Here is a 19570-nt window from a genome sequence, read left to right on the forward strand (position 1 = left end):
CTGAGCTCGGCCGACACAAACTTACCCCATCGTGCCTGGATCCGGCGTGAGGGGACCAGCACAACTCCTTGCGCTGGCCTCCCCATTTCTAAAGCTGGCACAAACGTGCCTTATGGCATGTTTGCAACATGTCCAGGTCGGCACAAGTGACTTGTGCTGGCCTAACCCAGGGATTAGGATTGTGCTGTCAACAGCTCGAAGTAAGATGGAATACATCCTATCTTCTATAATAAATGGAAAATGGTTTTAATTAATGTACCTGCATTATATATGGATCTTACAGCCCAATCCTATCCCTGCACCGATGCAGAAGCCAGTATGGCCATGCTGCATCCTATGTACAAAGTAAGCAGGCTAGAGATCTCCTTTTGTTCCCTTGCTCTAGGGCAGGGGTGCCCAAACCCTGGCCCTGGGGCCACTTGCAGCCCTCAAGGCCTCTCAATGAAGCCCTCAAGAAGCCCCCAGTCTCCAATGATCCTCTGGCCCTCCTGAAATTTGTTTGAGCCCGCACTGGCCCAACGCAACTGCTCTCAGTGTGAGGGCGACTGTTTGACCTCTCATGTGAACTATGGGATGAGGGCTTCCTCCACTGCTTGCTGTTTCACATCTGTGATACAGTAGCGGCAGCAAAGGAAAGGCCAGCCTTGCTTTGTGCAAGGCCTTTTATAGGCATTGAGCTATTTCATGACCTTCATTCATTCATATAAGTTCATCTTTAATATATTCTTTATGTAAACTTATGTAAATTTATTCAAATTTTAAATGTAAATTAATTCTTTTTCCCCCCAGCCCCTAACACAGTGTCAGAGAGACGATGTGGCCCTCCTGCCAAAAACTTTGGACACCCCTGCTTTAGGGAAAGCCCAGCCTGTACAATGGGTCTACTTGGACCTGCACCTGCTAAATCACTGCCAAATATCTGATTGGAAGTCTGTCAGGATTTCAAGCCAAGCATGGAGGATATGATACTGCACATGCTAGCAGTGCGGATCCCACCCCCTTCTGGAACCCAATATTTGTTCATATTTGGAAGCCTTTTCTAGACGTATACATATAGCATGTGAAATATGCAATATTGCGTAAATATCTTTCCCCTCCCTTTTAAATAGAAACAGATCTCCCTGTAATGGTCTTGGGCCCCAAACCATTGGAGAGTAGATGGAAGGAAGCTGTTTTGCACTCTCCATTTTGCAAACTGGAAATGGAAAGTGAGTGCTGAGCTCAATTTATTCAATTCATATCACAAAATGTCAACAAACTCGAAAAGAGGTTTCTTTCCTCAATGCATCTGATAAAAATATTCAACAAGTCTTTTCCTACAATGTTGCATTCCCACCACTTTCAAAAGAACATAACATTGCATTTGCAGAGACTGCAGAACCAACCCATCTCATGTCCTCGTTTAAAGGTTAAGTTAAGTGGATATTATTTACCACCTGGACAAAACTTTGTTAAGACCCCTTTTTGATATTTGCACATAAAACTAGGGTTGGATAGTTGTTCCATATTTCCTGTCAATTCTCCTCTGTCCATTCCAGCGTCAGGAAATGTGTTGCAATCATTGTATTGATTGTATTGGCAAGGCTACTCATTGGCAAGGCTACTCATAGGTGTGTGGCCATCCTAAGCACCAGTCCAGCAGGCGTATGACCATGCAGCAAACCTGGCAGGCCCTTGAAGGTGCATGTGGGGCCATCCTCTTCTCCAGCAGCTTTCCAGGCTCCCCAATGGAAGTGAGTAAGTCTGGGACCAGATACCAGTCAAAGATGAGCAAAGGCACTCTGGGCCACTGCCACTACGTCAGGAACAAAATTAGGTCCAAAAGCACCCCCAGGCTGAGAACCTGGTCTTTTAAGTTTGCTAATCCATTGCCTGGGTTACAAATCTCTGCAACAAATGCACTACTATCTTGCTAGATTTCAACATGAGTCTTCTCACCAACTAATTATAGGCCCCAAGTACATTGCACAAGTTCTCAGAACTTTGAAAAAAACAAAAAAGGAATGCGAACAAGATTGCCTCAGTCAAAGAATGTTCTGTATTTCTAGATACCATCTAAGATCAACAATCCTATGTTACCTAATTTAAACAAAAGCATCACCTCTTGAATAAGAGCTTGAAAGGGAGAGACTGTCTTATAGAATTATTTGCAAGAAGTCCACCATTTAAGATGCGGGCTGGTTTAAAGCAGAAGTCTCCAAACTAGAGACTGCTGGTGCTACTAAAGCACCAGCACAAACGGCACATACCATTCCACTGGGGAGCCTCCTTTCCCCACCACCAATCTCCCCGGAACTGCTGCCCCACCAGCTGCATCTGCCCAGAAATCTGGGCACAGTGTCTGCTGAGGCAACAGAACCCCAAAGCGGCAGGCCAGAGCGCAGTTTGGGGGAGATCAGTGGTGGGGAAAGGAGGTTCCCCATGGAATGGTAAGCACTGTTCACTCAGGGGAGGGATCAGGCAGGGCACAGGATCCGGCCCACTGGCTGGAGTCTGGAGAGCCCTGGGTTAAGCCATTTCTGCCCAACGTTGCATATACGCAACAGGGACCAAATGTGTACACCTGTGGACTGGGCAAAGATGGGTTAAAGAAAAATATTGTTTTACTTACTCTGCGTTTCTCATTCCGTGAGATCAATGTGGATACATAACTTTGGCTAGGATGGTATAGTAATTTGGGAAGATCCAGTGAAGGAGTGGGGAGGAGGGTGGATCATGCCCATGGGGGGGGACAAGATAAGTGGCGGCACACACTAAATCCTGACCCCCCTGTACTTCCCAGGCCTGATCCCCCTCCACGAGCAACATGGGCTTGTGCCAGCAAATGAGCTGGCACAGGTCCAAGTTGCCCCATAACAGATGCTGGGGCTTATCCCAGGGCAGGGCGACAAAAGTCCCCTTACCCTGAGGAGACATCCAGCCGCTGAAAATTCCCCACGGGATACAGCAGAAGCCACGCTGGCGTTGCTGCATTGCCACACAGGGATTTAGTTAGGAATGGATTGTAATACAAATAAATGCAATTATTTTCACAGTCTTCAAAATATTACCTGGTCTAAGATAGTGTTGCGGTAAAAATCCCTGATCTTCTCCTATTCTTTTGTATTTTCTCACCTTGTTTGAATTATCTTGTCACTTGGAGAGGCTTCTACAGTGCAGTAGCCCCCTGATTTCTAAGGGCCCAATCCTACTGAAGAAGAGTGGTGGTACAGTGACTTCTGTGCCAGTGCTGGGTTTTGTAAAAGCACTGTAACGCACTTTTCGTCACAGCATGAGTTGGGGTGCCAGTGGGAAAGCCTGTGCCATCCCATGGGAGCTGTATCCAGCCTGGCAGCTGCTGGGGCAAGTAAGCACTATGCCAGGTGGTGCTGGGAGGGTGGAATTGAAGAGGCATGTATTGGGACAAGGAGGGTAGGGAGCAGGGGCTGATCCAAGGAGAGGGCCATGGGTGCGTGGCCTTCCCAAACTGTCTGCCAGCAGGGAAGGGCACCCACCAGGCTGGGGAGCAAAATCAGGCACCATGGGAATGCCCACTGGGTAGGCACCACCAGCAAGATTGGCTGGAATGGAAACCCAGGTCTATCAAACTGGTGGCTCCAAGTCCAGGCGGGAGCCAAGGTCTATCCACCAAAAAAAAACCTTGGCCACAGAGGCCATTAAGTTCAACCTGGATCCCAGGTCTACCTTTCTGCTTGACCTGGGCTCTGAAGTTGGTAGCGCTCATGGGCCCCCCCAACAAATCACTGGATACACCCCTGGTAGGGAGGAGGGCAGTTCAGGCCCAGGAGGAGGGCAGGAAGTGCGGAGGAGGTCTCTGCCGTATCATAACCCCCATCCCAGGCCTGATAGCCCTACATGGGGCTACTGGGTTCTGTGTTAGCGATTTGCGGATCTGAATAGCCCCATTCAGCAGTCTGGAGCTCTACACAGGTTAAGGGAACAAATCTTCCTTTGTTGCAAGGAGACCTCCGGCCTGCTCAGTTTCAGCACTGGATACAGCCTGGGCCCAGTAGCCCTGACGCACAAGGGCTGAATAGGATTGTGCTGCCCATCTTTGGTTTTATTTTAACCTTTTAACCTGCGTTCCAGTTTTGCCCTCATGCATTCACCTGAGCCCTTCTTTGATCTTCTGTGCTTCCTGAAGTGCCTTATTTTTGCCTTTTAGTTTGGGTGTTTTTCATCCTTTTAATAAAATAAAAATCTTTTATTGTTAACATTTCAACCTATCTGGTCTCCTTTCACTCAGGGGGAGAGTTGGTTGCTCCCAGATTATGAGTTTTCACTAATTTTACCAGTGGGGATTTTTCAGAGGACCCTCAACAGTTTTGGGCAATCTTCATTTTTTCTGAGGAAAGTTTCCAGGCAGTTCCTTCTATCTCGCTTTCCCAGTTAAATCTAGCATGCCAGTTAAATACAGTCTTGGAACAAGACAAAAAGGAAGTGGGTGCCAGTTGCTAAGCTCTGTGCCCTACACCTGCCTGCGCAATTGCCAGAATTGTACAAGACGGGAAAAATGAAAGCATTTATTTAGGCGCGTGGCTATTGGCAAATGAAAGACGGCTCTGATTTTCACAAGGCCAAGAAAAGGATGGTTCCAGAGAGGTGTATCTTTTGAGAGCGCAAAAGGAAGAGTTGAAACGTACATTCTGAAAGCATTTTAAGTGCTAGGATCAAGTTGAAACCGTAAGGACTTATATTGTATATAGCAAGATCGTAGTGTCAGAAAGAAGTAGAAGGTAAACCACACTCTTGTGTCCAGGACATTCCTAATTGCTTTGTATACACCCTTGAGTGAACTGTAAATTTACCTTATGAAGACTAAGGGTTGTTCAGGCACACCCCAAATACTCATTTAGTGAATGTGTAAGGAAGATTAGTTTCTGGGTTAGCTACACACTCTGACAGAGATGTGCCCATTCCTCCTCTCTAATACCAGTGCACTCTCTGCCTACTCCTTGGGCAGCTGCATATTCAACATTTGTCTGCAACTGCTATACTTGACATGTGGCGGTCTCTTCCATACTGCTTAGAGTCCTGACACAGCAGGCTGGCCCACTGAGGAATAAACCTTTTCCTAAAACCCAGTTGTGAGTAATCGTCTCCTGTTTAGCTGGGAGTCAAATTAGACATGAGCTGGGGCATATGTGAGGCATTTCCTGTTGTTTGTTAATTTTTCTTGAGGATACCTACAGTGAGCTCTGAACTGGATCATAATAAGGGGGGAGGCCTTAATCCTTTCTTTATGACTTTTTAAAATCAAAATACAACCACCAAGTTGCTTTTCAATGTACAGAAAAGAAAGATACCATGAGTGAAAGAGTGAGTGAATCAGACAGACAGATAGACTTTTTTCAATTGTGGACAAATGACCACCACAAAAGGGTTATACACTCCCACTCTCCCTCCTTCTTTCTATCCCTCCCCCCCCCCAAATACATTGCTGTTGCTCTATTAAAAGTGGACCCTTGCATGGCTGCATCAAAGAAAAGAAAACAAGAATCAGATCTTGTGTTTTCCACATGTCTGCCTTAGTGCTAAAAACTTGCCATTCATCCTAATCTGTTCCGTCTGCACTTTTAGGCATAATTCTTTCACTGGATTTTACAATAAAAGACCAGAGACCAGAGACCAATATCTTACAGAGACCAGAAAGAATTGGCTAACAGGACAGAGATCTTGTGTAACAAGTTTCATGCTGCTACAAGCACTGCTGCTCACTCCTATTGGTCCAAGGTGAGCCTGTGAAATAACTTGCTCTACATGAGTACAATTAAAAGAAAAAGATGCTGAAGAAACTATTAACAAATATGCCAACAAACAGGTTCTACCAAGCTCATTCGGGCAACAGTGAATTCAGATTAGCTCTTAGGCATTCCTGATTTCACAGCTAGGCAGGTGTCATCTGAAAAGAGAGAGAGCTTCCTAGGATGCTAGAGAGGGTGTGGCATGCCTATCCCTCCCAAACTAGGCTTATAAATTCTGCAGGAAGCTCTCATTGATAAATCTAACTGACTAGCTCCTAACCTTGCTGGTAAAAGTAAGGTTTATTTAGAAGCAACGGAGCCAAGAGAGCAAGTCAAGGAGACAAAGCACACCAGTATGGACAAGGAGCTGCAATCAGCTTAAATAGCTTCCCTCTCCCATGCTTTAGACTGCATTTAACAGGCAAACACAAAGCAGCATAATATAACATCTGATTGCTAGAGATGTCAGACATCCCTATCTGTTGCTGAAAAACTTGGGAAAGTTACTGTCTCTCCCAGCTGAAGAACAACAAATACTATTTTAGCCAATGTCAGATATAGGCTGATTCGGAATGTTAAACTTGTTTGATACTGTGGGCCAAATAGCACTCACGGTGCCTGCTGAGGGCCAGAAGTGACATCATTAAACAGGAAGTGATGTCACTAAGCAGATGATGGCCAGAAATAAGCACACTGTTCTCATTAAGACATTCATTAACTGTAAATGTCAGAAGAGAAAATGTGCAAATCAAGATATGGGAGACTCCAAATATCACACAGGCTGCCCTTTCAGCAGTAACACAAATGTGTTATATTTTAGTCTGTTTAGCATCAGGAGAAATGTTAATAGTACAAGACTGTTCTGTTTATGTCAAGTTAGAATTCCTGTCCTGACCTACATCATGCTTGAATGGTACAGAGTATAAAGCAATGAGATTTCCTAGATATTAGTAGGCAGTAGATAATGGTGGCCAAGGGAATGGACAGAGGTAGTGAAGGAATCCTTTGCTTAGGAAGCCCCAACCAGGTTCACACAAGTTTCAAAGCTCTTAGCAAGCCATTTCCTTCCACTCTCAAATTGTTTCTATGCAACTATAAGAACTGCAACATGCCCATTTTCAGATCAAAAGCCTGATTTCCAGGAGTCTGGTGGTTATACTGGATACTGCCCAGAAGCCCAAGACTCACCATGGGCCACTAAAATAATAATAACTGGGCATGGGGACTGTATTCTTGGATGTTACCGTAATGGAAGACTTTGCTACACTCCCTTTCTATACCACCAAGCAGGTGGAAAGAATGGGGGAGGGGTGGCAGGGGAAGAGACAGACAAGAGGAACAGAGATCAGTTTGCTCCATGAAAGGACCACACCTGGGAAACTATAAATAAATATTCTTAAAAGCCATTAACAGCACAATCATAAGCTGTGCTGGCAGAGTCAGGCCACATGGCCTGCGCTGAATCCTATGCAGCTTAGGAGACGGTATTTTCCCCTTACCCTGAGTAAAGTCCAGCTACCCCACGGGGCTTTTCAGATCTGATCAGCCATATAACTGGCACAAATCTGGGAAGCCCATGTACGGCTGCCCGGTCCAGGAACAGAGGTTAGGATGTATGTGTGCACCTGCCACTGATCCCATCCTCCTCTTGGTCCTGATCCTTCCCCATTCCACCCCCCTGCCCAGAAATGCCTCCTCACCACCTGCAAAACTTCCTCCCGCCACTTTCTCCAACCCACTGTGCCACCAGGCACAAACCTACCACTGTGCCACCAGGCACAAGCCAGCCAGCATAGGGTCGGAATCTGGTCTGGCTAAGCTGGCACAGGCCTCCGTGCTGGCCCAGCCAGCTCTCAAGTAGGCGCAGAAGTGCCTATGGCACATTTGCGACACTCTGAGCCAGTGCAAGGATGGCCATGCCAGCTCAATGTCAACACTGTGCCATAAGAAATGAATGTGAAGACAGCTCACTCCTACAAACTAAAGAACAGAACAGCCTCTTTGATAACCATGTTTATCCCATATTCTTCTCTACAATGGCAAAAATCCAACATACTTACAATTTGCCTGGGGTTCTGGGGGAAACTTGATTCGGATGATGGCCACAAGGATAAACGAAAACACAGGCCAAGCCACTAATATGAAGGACCAGAGCTGTGAAACGGGAGAAAATAAAATGCGTTTTATTTCATTGTTAATGTTATATGTTAACATTTTTAAAATGTACATCAAGAACCTAGAATTCAGAAAGACAATCTGAACAAGATATTTTCTATTTCAGTAGCAACACTAATATATTTACAACACAATTGAATATTAACAATTGTATCAAAATACATACATATATATTTACAATCTCTACTTCACCTTCAACTGACAGCTGCAGTAACAAAATTCCTCAAATAATGACCAGAAAACATACTCATTGGTTGTCACATACTGCCCTTAGCCTTACTAGGCAAGTTAGGGCCCAATCCCATGGGCACACTGTGCCACTAGAACTCATGTTCCAGCAGTGCAGAGTGCTTTACAGCTGTTGCAAAAGTCTACATGCCAAAGAGTTCAGCCAGGTTGCTGCTGCTAGTCAACAAAACCAGAAAACCCCCGATGCCAGTAAGTCAGCACTTACTGGTTGGCAGAACGGGGTGGAGACGGAGCAGGTGGTGGATTGAGGTCAAGAAAAAGATGGAACTGGTGGCAGTGGCAACACCAGTATCCTATTGCCCTTCCCAGGTCCACAAAGACTTGCATTAGTAAAATTGCTGGTGCAGATTTGAGTAGATCCATTTGTGCAGCAGAGGCTTACCCCCTGGCATGGGAGCAAATGTTCCTCTACCTGGAGGAGACTTCCAGGACTGCCCCCCTCCACAAAATGCAGCATATACTCCAGTAGCACAGCTAAATCAATGGGGAGGGGGTAGATAGGATTGGGCTGCCCATTAAATTCATTCCAATCACAAATAAGCTAGCCCTACATAGAGAGTTCTCCAGAAATTCTTAGTCCTTGAAAACACTAATAAATGTGTGCCTCACTCTATGACAGTTCCAAGCCATTACCCTGATTAAACAATTGAAAGGTCAGTGAGAACAATATATGCAGTGACCTTACTAGCTAAATCTGGCTGAATTTTTCCCAAATTTTTGGATTTGGGGTCAGCCTGCCATCGGTTGGACTCAGTCATTCTCAAGATTTCCGATAACTGGGAGTCAGTAGTGTAACTGATGGTCTGAAATGTTCCTGCCTAAAAAAACAGCAGCAGCAGGTTCTGAGATGAGGCAAGTGGAGTTGGTCCATTTTACAGTGCTGACTTTTGAGAGAAATCCATTATGTATTTATTTTTTCACATTTTTATGCCACTCTTCCTCCTGGGGCAGTAACGTGCATCAATGATGCACTGGGGCAGTGAGCTGCTGGGGCAGTGATGTCCCTCAGCGGTGACAAGATGTGGTTGTGTAACTGCTTGGACCATCAAAACAGGCAGAGTTTGAGTGTAGAGAAAAGCTGCAACGGTATAACAAGACACTCACTGAATCACATCCACCATTTCCAAGGACAGCTGTAACACTCACAAAAGTGGTAGAGTGAACTCTCAATTTAACAGACTAATGGGGAACGGGGTGTCCGTTATACCAGAAGTCTGTAAAATCCAATCCAATGCAATTATGACAATGCACAGGCCCATGTGCAAAACATACAAGAATAGTGTTTAAAGACACTGCTTAGACAATATCTGTTATTTCTGAAGTTTGTTAAATCAAGGGTTCACTGTACCTGCAAAAGATGGCCCTTGAAATGGTAGTACTTCCCACAACAGCAAGTTTGAAATGCCCTGATTTAAACTGATCAGTTGACTTTTAAAAGAGGTTTTTAACCTTGCTTTCTAATTGTACTGCATTTTGTCTGAGCCTTCAGAATGGGTACTGTATATGTATTATGAAATCAAATCAAACCATATAAACATATATCTAAGTCAAGTCAAGGTAATTATTCAATAATCCCATGTTTCTCACACACGTAGCACCGGGACCCACTTTTTAGAATGATATCAGGACGGACCAGAAGTGATGTCATGACCGGAAGTGACATCATCAAGAGGGAACACTTTTTTACATTCCTAGGCTACAATCCTACCCACACTTACCCAGGAGTAAGTCCCATTGACTATCATTGTTTAAAGAATATACATAGTAGCTTGTTAAAAGTATAGGGCTATAACATTTCCCCAAATGCAGTCACATACCATGGTAGCATCAAGTCTAATATATTAAAAATAAAATATTAAAATGAATGGGGACCCACTTGAAATTGACTCACGATCCATCTAGAGGGTCCCAAGCCACAGATTGAGAAACACTGCTATGGCATATAAGATAGCTGCAGCACAAATTGCTTTGTGGTGATCAAAAACATGATGTATACACAGAAAACTGAGACTAAGAGACAACACTTGGCCAAGGCTTCTCCCTAGTTCTTGCTACAGTGGTACACCTCTGCTTGAGCTGTGCCACCTCAGAGTCAGGATTTATCAGAGTGAATGGTTCTGCACACATAAACATTGCCCACAAACAGAAAACTAGGCTAGCATGTCATGGAGAATAATACTAGGCTACTTCTTCCCAACATGCTGTTTTTTTATGGCCAGTAATGTTAGAGCATGAGATCATGTGAGAACATCCCCCTCACACACACATACCGACAAAGGGCGCAATCCTAACCCTTCCAGCACTGATCCTAACCTTTTCAGCACTGACATAAAGGCAAAGAAGCTCTGAGGTAAGGGAACAAACATTCCCTTACTTTGAGGAGGCCTCCATGAGTGACACCCAACTGCAGGATGCAGCACATGTCCCATTGGCTGGAAAGCACTGACATAAGAGGTTAGGATTGCGCCCAAACAGTCTGAAGTGGTACAACCCATGCTATATTTTTCAACTCAGTGAGAGTTAGGCCTGAATTCATGACTGAAAAAGATGTTAAAATCCAAACTATGATTCACTTTGTCACGCTATTTGTATGTGAAAACTACAGCAGTACAGCCTGGAGGCTATTACTATCTAACTTACAGCGCATAGTAATTCAGATTCTAGATTCTAAATTAAAGAGCCTCCCAACCCTCCCACCAAATATGCCTCAATATAGGAGATATCACTGTAAACTGTGGCATACAAAATGTTTTCTGTGGCATTTGCTACCATAGAAGCTACAGCTAACACAAACAGATTTTACACATTCAGTATACTGTCTCTGACATTTATCTAGCATACAGCAAGAAACAGAAGCACTGCATCACTGGGGTTTGCCAATGTGCACAGATGCTGAGGTACACAAATAATTAGGGAACTTTCACCGCACTGAAAAATAGCTCTGGCTGGGCTCAGCCGAACAAAGCACAGTTCATAAGCAGTGCCCTTAGAAAAGCAATGGAAGCACCAGAAAACAGTAATTTGAGGCAGTTTTGGCCACACTGGCCATGACGATGACGACAATAATAATATTAGCATTTAAGTTACATGTATTTCTTAAAGCAGTCCTTGCATCAATTGATCTGCTAACTTAAAACATGATTTGGTCAGAATTCATGTGCCGTTTTCCTCCTTTCTCTTCAAGTCACGGAAAGAGTGAGGGAGAGAGGATCTTAAAAGTTATTTGAACATCACATGTGAAAAAGCTGGAAGAGCAATTTTAAGCAACAGTACATGCAGCCACCTAGATATGCAGTTGCCTCACTTTTCCAGTTGTTGCTCTTGTTGTCTGAAAGAGAACTTGCACAGGCAGTACTGAACATCATGCTTCCCTCAGAACATTAAAGCAGCAGTGGTGGTGTGGCTATGTTGGAAAGATTTTTCAGATTCTTTTCATTGACGCAATGCCAAACAGTCACAGACCTTTTAAAAGGGTTTGGAAGCTTTATTTTCTATAATAGTTACACACAAGCCAATTGATTCAGTCTGGATACAAATGTTCACTCTTCATTTCCCATCCCGTTTCTCAAAGAACCACACCCAGAAAATCACATTAAATAACGTGAGATAAACAAGTTACCCATGTGACACTGTATGTCACTTCTACCTCCTTATTGGGCATAGTATGACAGGTTTGGTGCATGGTTCCAGCTCTAATTAGGAGGTCATTCTGCCCTACATCTCAAAATATTCCTGGCCCACAACTTTGGTTATACAAGATCCTGGAATTCTCCCTTTGGGAAAGTTATGATCTACATGTTCTGCCAATCATGATCTCTTTAGGTCACTTTGACATAATGACTCTCCTATTCTGTATTTAAGGGGAATAACAGTCATTCTCTTGGCTCCAATTTCAGTTATTTTTCTCAAACAAAAGAAGATAAGCTAACCCTCTAAAATCTCTATCAGCTAAGAGGGTGCAGGGGGTAGCAGTTGCACCGGGCATCAAGCTTTAGGGGGGCAACAAGCTGAGCTTGACATGAGTGACCAAAATTGTTAAAAACTTGGTATGTATGAATAACACCATCATGTTATATATCATTGGAAAGGTAATTGAATGCTGAATGCAAAGAAATAAACTGCATTGGAATATCTTTATCTTTATTGGAATATCTTTATTGGAATATCTTTATTCTATCAAACGTTATGGCCAATTAACCAGAAAATGAAAACACAACAGTCTTGTGGAATGAAAAATGGATTTGCATATCTCCAAACTGACCTATGAGACTGATTGTTCTGAGTGCCAATGAGATATTATGATACAGCATGGAATTAATAACTTTTTATTTATTTACTTAATTAAATTTGATTTTATCATGCAGGGGCTCTACAAAATCTTATTTGAGCCCGGGTAGCAGATAGATGCCTTAGCTAAGCCACTGACTGGGGGGAGGCAGCAGAGCAAGTGGGTGGTGAGCTGCTGGTGGGGAGGACCTGGTTTCCTCCCAATTTTCACTTTTTAAAAAGCCCGGGCATGATGTCACTTCCGGTTGGGCAACATTTTGAGCTTGGCACTGGGCTACACGATCTTTAGCTACGCCACTGAGCAGCAGTACTGCAGTATTCCAGGCATTTCACCCTGGATCAGGCTCTCCTTGGCTGGTTGGCTCAATGGGAAGAAAGGTTGCCACAGACTGTTTTATAATCCTGCTAAGCCTCAGAAATTGCTGTGAAGAGGGGATTAGTCTCCATCCTGGGTCCTCCCTTGCTTCCTTGAACGGAGCTAGATCTATACTCCAAGGAATCATCTCTGCCCTCTGCCTGCCAGCCTCCTCATTCTTGGCTGGCGGGAGTAATTCTGAAGCAAGGAAAGGGTTGAATGGTTCCATCCTTTCCCATCCTGCCCTTCCTGGGTTTCCCTTTCCCAGATGGGCCTGCTCAGTTTGCAGGCCTTGGATGATGAGCTTTTGAAGGAAAGACCCATCCCTGCCTGCGGGTGGGGTGTCCACACCTGTTTGGGGTACACTTGTCACTGGTTCCATCATCTCCACCCTCACCACCACTCCATGTATCCTCAGTTGGAGAAGCTGCCCAAAGCAGCACAGTGGGCCATGCTGGGAAAGCCTTGGCAACTGGCTCTGGTGAGGGGATCATTGGCTGCGCATGTGCAGCACATTGGAAGACACGCACAGCTGATTCGTGAAGCCTCACCATTTCCCAGCTCAGCCCTGGCATTGGAGATCCCGCCAATTGCCGGTAAGTTGAGTCAGACAGAACATAACGGCCCATTTTACTCAGGATGTGCGGAACCCCTGAGAAATGTTAGTCAAAATTAGTGCTGCTCTTTAGTAAATACTTTTTCCCAGAGAAAGGAATTTTTCTTGTAATTTTTGAAACTACACTTTTGCACTCTTTCTGAAAGTGTGCAAATATAAGGGCAGATATAAGGTGAGTGAGACAATGCGTCTCTGTTGTTGAGACAAAGAACCTGATGCTTCCTCACCTAATTCAGTTGCCCACGGTCAACTATTTATGGCAGAATATGAATAGGGCATGTAAGTGCACATCCCGCTGAAAGTAATGCAGTGTAGATAGATGGCATCTACATTTGGAGGCACTTCTATTCATACCATTACTTCTAGTGGGATGAATTCCCATAGCTATACAGGATTATACATGACTAAAGCTGGATGAGACAAAAGTCCTGATTCATAGTGCTAGTGGGAAATGAAGCTACTAGCACCACACAGCTAGATAAGAAGTGTTTACCCAGTTATCTCAGCAGCGGGAACTTATTCCTTTTCTTCTTGCCCACGACACACACACACACACACACACACACACAGAACAAGGATGTTGGTGACATCTTTGTAGTCATAGCTAATTGGCTACACAGCACTGTGATCTCATCACACTATGCGACCCCTGATTGGCTGGAAGCATGCAAAGTAAAAAGAAAAAGTCCTAAAAATAGTGCTGAAGAAGCATCATTTTACGGCTGTGTTGCATCTTTGTGAACTGCCTAGACCCCCCCCCCCCAAAAAAGAGTTTTCTCTGAGGATATTATCATGAACATTGAAAACCTGCATTTTGCCTGCTGAGGGCTGGAAATGAGGTCCTCAAGCAGGAAGAGTTCATCAAGCAGGTCATAATCAGAAATAAGCACATTTTTTCTCACAAGCAGCCCAATCCTAACTTGCGTTGGGATAGCAGGCCAAGTGGCCTGCACTGTATCTAGTGCAAGTTAGATGCCAGCTTGAGTACTCAGGGTAAGGGGATATAACTCAGGGTAAGGGGATATAAAGACAGATGCTGGGTAAGCTAAGAAAATGTACTATGCAATGAAAGCATTGTTTCCACTCCTGAGTCATAAGGTGTTTTTATAGGAGCCTTGCCACAACTCTTGCATCAAATGGTTTTGAAATAGGAATGCAGACATTTACACTGGCCAAAGCATAAGCACCTTTCTATAACATCAGCAAAAATCATGTATTCATATAATTAGTAAGAAGCAAGGCTCAAAAACTATTCAAGCCTCATATGTGGAAATGGTCAAATATTGGCTCACATGGGGTCAGTTTAAGGCAGGGTCTCCAAACCCTGGCCCAGGGGGCCAGATGTGGCTAGCCTCCCCTACAAGCTGTGCTCTCGTTGCATCCAGGGGGTGTTCCTGGGGGCAGGGAGGTTGCACACAGCCTAGCCCTCAGAACGCCTTCCAAAGGCCTGAAAACATCACTTCCTTGTTTTCCTGAAAAACAGGAAGTAATTTTGTCCTTTGGATGCCTTAGAAGGCGTTTTGAAGGTTAGGGAGGCCTCCCTGGCCCTCAGAACATGCTCCGGGTGTTTGCTGGGATGTGCCAGTTCTGAGATATTTACTCCTGTATATTTAAGTAAGCTGCTTTTGGGATGGGAGAATGGAAGTCCCTTTGAGTGTATGCTTTATTTCTGTGGTATGCATTGGTGCTTGGAGAAATTCTGGAAATTTGAGCTCATTCATTCATTTATTCATTCACCTAAGTTCCATCACTAATGTATTCATTTAAATTTTATATTTGAAATTTATTTTTTTTCTGGCCCTCGACACCGTGCCAGATATTTGATGTGGTCCTCTGGCCGAAAAATTTGGAGACCCCTGGTTTAAGGGGAAGAGCAATAGATAAAACAACACACACAGCTTTGAAGCCCTGCCTGAATACAGACCTTAAGCTGCTTCCCCATAATATCTGTCCCATCAGCTTGCCCAGTTGGGGATTCCTATTCAGTGTGAACAATTGTACAGTTGAAATACTCTGATACAACAGCATGCTGCCAAACACTGAGCAGCAACACTGGCATGACTATTACAAGTCGTAGCTGTGATGGACAACACCAGACTGAAAAGGGAGAAGAAAAAGGTTTCCTTAGCCTTCAAAGAGGGAAGACAAAATACTGACAAAATATTTTGATGTTTTGTGAATTCATACACTCCAGTGATTGCAAGAGGGAGAAAGAAAGGAGCGTAGCACTTCCACCATAGAAAGCTCCCTCCATAAACAGAAGCTTCCTCCATGAAAGGAAGGAGCATCCCACCTGTTTTCTCAAGTAGAACAATGCTTCCTTTCATGAAGGAAGCTTGTGTTTGCAGAGGAAGCTCCCAATGGAAGTGCTAGTCCAGTTGCCATCCAGACACTCCAATTTTATCAAAAGGGAAGTGTCAATCTGCTGAAAATCAGAGTCCTCAAGCAGGAGGCTGCTTAGCCCATTCTCCTGCTTGGAAATGAGACTCACCAGTTCTTAGGGACAGATGCAAACAATTCAACACAAATGAACAAGCCACTTGTAGGGGTCTGCTTAAATGTTTCTAATGTATTTCCAAATTATCCCCTTTATATATATCCATGCACATCCATAAAATAGGCTAATTGCTACAGTATTGAATAGGTCCTGCGCTTACAAAATCTGGAAAGCAGAAATTCAAAATGCTGTTACTTATTTTTTATAATAAAGAAAGGTGGCAGACAGAATACGTCATTTTTCTTGTGACAGTTTTTACTTTTACAATTTACCTGCCTGTCAAGAATTGATGCCTTAAGCCTTGCTATCTTTTTGGCTTCATCAGCATTTTGCCTGAACATAAAGAACGCACCTGGTCTACATATATAGCAGAAGTGGAAAGGGGTGATCAAATAGTCTGTACTTCAAACTTCCCATGAATACCACCTTTGAATACCCTCATTTAAAGAAAACTCCTGCCAGAGAAAAGTAGCACATGGTAGAAAAAGGCTCTGACTGAGCCCTCACTTAGCCATGCTGGTTTATAGCCTACAAGAAGTTTTAAAGGCAGAATTAAGCATTTTGACCCTGCACCTGCTGTCCCAAATTGCATCATCCATTCTGCCTTTTATGCTTTCAACCACCTCATTCCACCAGACCTGAATAACATATGAACATACGAAGAGCCCTGCTGGATCAGGCCATAGGCCCATCTAGTCCAGCTTCCTGTTTCTCACAGCGGCCCACCAGACGTCTCAGGAAGCACACAAGACAACAAGAGACCTGCACCCTGGTGTCCTCCCTCATATCTGGCATTCTAGTGGTACACCCTTGTCGATTGAGACAATCACTTCAGCAGCTCCAACTGTGATCCACCATGGGACATCACAATTTGATGAAGGAGCGCATGTTCATTTCAATGGCATTTTGAGCAAACAGACTCCAGCTGCTGCCTTGCTGCTCTGAATGGAAAAAAAAAAGGAGTTTGACCTTTAGGCATGGTCAAATGTGCAATATCAGGCTTTTCCACTACCAAATATGGTTCCCACTGTCAAAAGTTCTCCAAAAATACCCAATACCTGGATGTTTCCCACCTTGGGCTCCCAGGGATCACAAGTCTTCTGTCATGTGCATTCATTTTTCTATTTGTTGTACTCACCGGCTGCCTTTTAACGCCCAGCCAGTTCTTCCACAGCAGCACTCGCAGGTGCGGGAAGAGCGAAGCCATCCCTGGAATGGCTCAGGTGCCAACAATCCACGTCTTTTCTCTTCCCAGCTTTAGAACACCAAAAACCTAAGCTGTGACCCAGGACTTGTGGTGCTCTCTGTATGAGCTTTCCCTCCACAGCATAGCTTACAGACAGCTAGCTCATCAACCTGCCTCTGCTCAGTACACCCAGTTGCCTTTCCCACTGCAGTAGCTCCTAGCAAATGCAACAGGTTATTCCTCCGGTGACAAAGGAACAGTACCAGCCTGTACCAGCTTGCGCTAATTATAATATGCTGCCTCTTTCCCTCTATCTCTCCCCTGAGTTCCTTCAATCCCAGCGTGATAAAAATGGGTGGCAGTCTAAAAAGGTGCTTCTGTTGAAATGAAGATAGTACGCCTCTCCCACCACCCACACAAATTGCCTGCAGAAGAAATTCATGAATGAAATTAGCAAGGAAGTGGCTTGCTCAGCCAGCATGGCTAGTCTTCTCCCTACATTCTTCTCCCTATATTAAAATGCGCAAGCTGGCTGGGAGAGATGTAAAGCATCAACTCACTTGCACTGTCCATTTAAGTAAAGCAGAAAGAGTTTCAGATTTTGCATGAGGGCAAAAGTTATGATTTTTACTAATAGTAATTATTAATATTTATTACTAATAGCCACTGTTAATATTTATATATTGCTATATAGTACTTAATTGGAAGGAAAGAAGCCCACTAACTTCTGCCCAATGGATGGGTGGTCTTTTCAGTTTATCGATGTTTGAGCGAATGGCGTACTGAACCCCAGTTGCATATGGACTGCATCTGAAACTATCTGGAGGCCATTTCTTGATAAAATATCTCAAGCCGTGTGAAATATGTATATATATTTATTTATTATTTATTTTATTTATTCATTAGATTTATATTCCGCCTTTCTCCCCGAAGGGCACCCAAGGTGGCTAACAATCAACCATTAAAATACAGAGTAAAATACAAATAAACATTAAAAACAAGATAAAATACACAGCAGTCAGCAATAAACCACACAGTAAAAAACATAAATTTATAAAAGCAACCCTTACAAGGCCTCAAAGGCTTTCCTAAATAAAAAAGTCTTCAGGCCCCTCTGGAAAGTAAATAATAAGGAAACAGTTCTCAATTTAAAGGGGAGGGAATTCCATAATGCAGGTGCCACCACCGAGAAGGCCCTGTTTCTGGCCGCCATCCCCCTCACCTCTCTCAATGGTGGCACAAACAACAGGGCCCCTTCTGATGACCTCAGAGAATGGACCAGACTAGTTATTTAATGTTTAGATTGCTTATATATCTGTTTTTCCCAACTTTCTTTTTTCTTCAGTTTTGCAATTTTGTAAGGATCATATTCACGCCATGTTCCTTTTCTCTTTTCTTTCCTCTTTGGATCTGAAATAAAAAATAAAGCATTAAAAATAAATAGGGTTTCGGGTTCGCAAAACTTGTGTACATAGCAAAATAAAGGGTTTGGGGTTTGCAAAAGGGTTCCCTGTCCCAAAAGATTCACAATCCAAAAAAAGAACACAAAAGAGATACCAGCAAACAGCCACTGAAGAAGATGCTATGCTGGGGTGAATAAGCTCAGTTGCTCTTCCCCGTCACGCATACAAGAGATACACCATTTTAAAAGGTGCCTCTTTCCCCTGTCGAATGTTTTCAAACTGGGCAACCATGAAGATGCGTGACAGGCATGAGGGCAAGGCATTCTCTTTCCTAGTACTTCTCAATATGTACGAGTATCACAGTGTTGATTCATACCGGATGGTAGCATGGTATCACAAAACAACTAATAGACTTGTGGCACCTTAAACACTAGCCACCACTTCAGCATAAGCTTTCATGGACCAGTCCAGTTTATCAGATGCATGAACTGACTTTTTTTTCTTTTTAAAAAATATGTTTCATGTTTTAATTGAAAATAAAAGATAAAAAAATAAAATATTCATGTGATATAGGGCACAATCCTTTCCAGCACTGGCACAGCTGTGCCCATGGGACAGGAACAGCATCCTGCAGTTGGGAAACAGTCACAGAGGCCTCCTCAAGGTAAGGCATTGCCCTTATGTCAATGCTGGAAAGTTGGTTAGGATTGCGGCCATAATGTCTTTATAGGCCTTCCCATGAAACTGAAAAATAACATATAAGAAATAATAATAAGGCATCATCATATCTTTAAAACGCATTGTTTAAACATACCCAGGTATATATATCACCTGGTATAACACAGACAAACTTGTCATGTCTTTAGGTATTTCAGTCAAGCTTGCACTACAAAGCTTCCACATAAGAACAGCCCCACTGGATCAGGCCATAGGCCCACCTAGTCCAGCTTCCTGTATCTCACAGCGGCCCACCAAATGCGCCAGGGAGCACACCAGATAACAAGAGACCTGCATCCTGGTGCCCTCCCTTGCATCTGACAGAGCCCATTTCTAAACAT

The 19570-nt window shown here is 43.8% G+C and overlaps 1 protein-coding gene across 1 annotated transcript in view; it reads right to left on the bottom strand.

The window, feature by feature from the left end:
• The window catches only part of ABCA12 (ATP binding cassette subfamily A member 12), a 142887-nt gene extending 125757 nt beyond the window's left edge, over positions 1-17130 (bottom strand). Inside the window, exons 1-2 of the mRNA XM_066622088.1 lie at positions 17062-17130; positions 7805-7898 (exon numbers count right to left, since the gene is read on the bottom strand). Coding sequence (XP_066478185.1) covers positions 7805-7898; positions 17062-17130 — 163 coding nt within the window. The remainder of the gene's footprint in view (positions 1-7804; positions 7899-17061) is intronic.
• Positions 17131-19570: the final 2440 nt, after the last annotated feature.

Source organism: Tiliqua scincoides, chromosome 1 (genome assembly GCF_035046505.1).
Source record: "Tiliqua scincoides isolate rTilSci1 chromosome 1, rTilSci1.hap2, whole genome shotgun sequence".
Taxonomy (NCBI): domain Eukaryota; kingdom Metazoa; phylum Chordata; class Lepidosauria; order Squamata; family Scincidae; genus Tiliqua; species Tiliqua scincoides.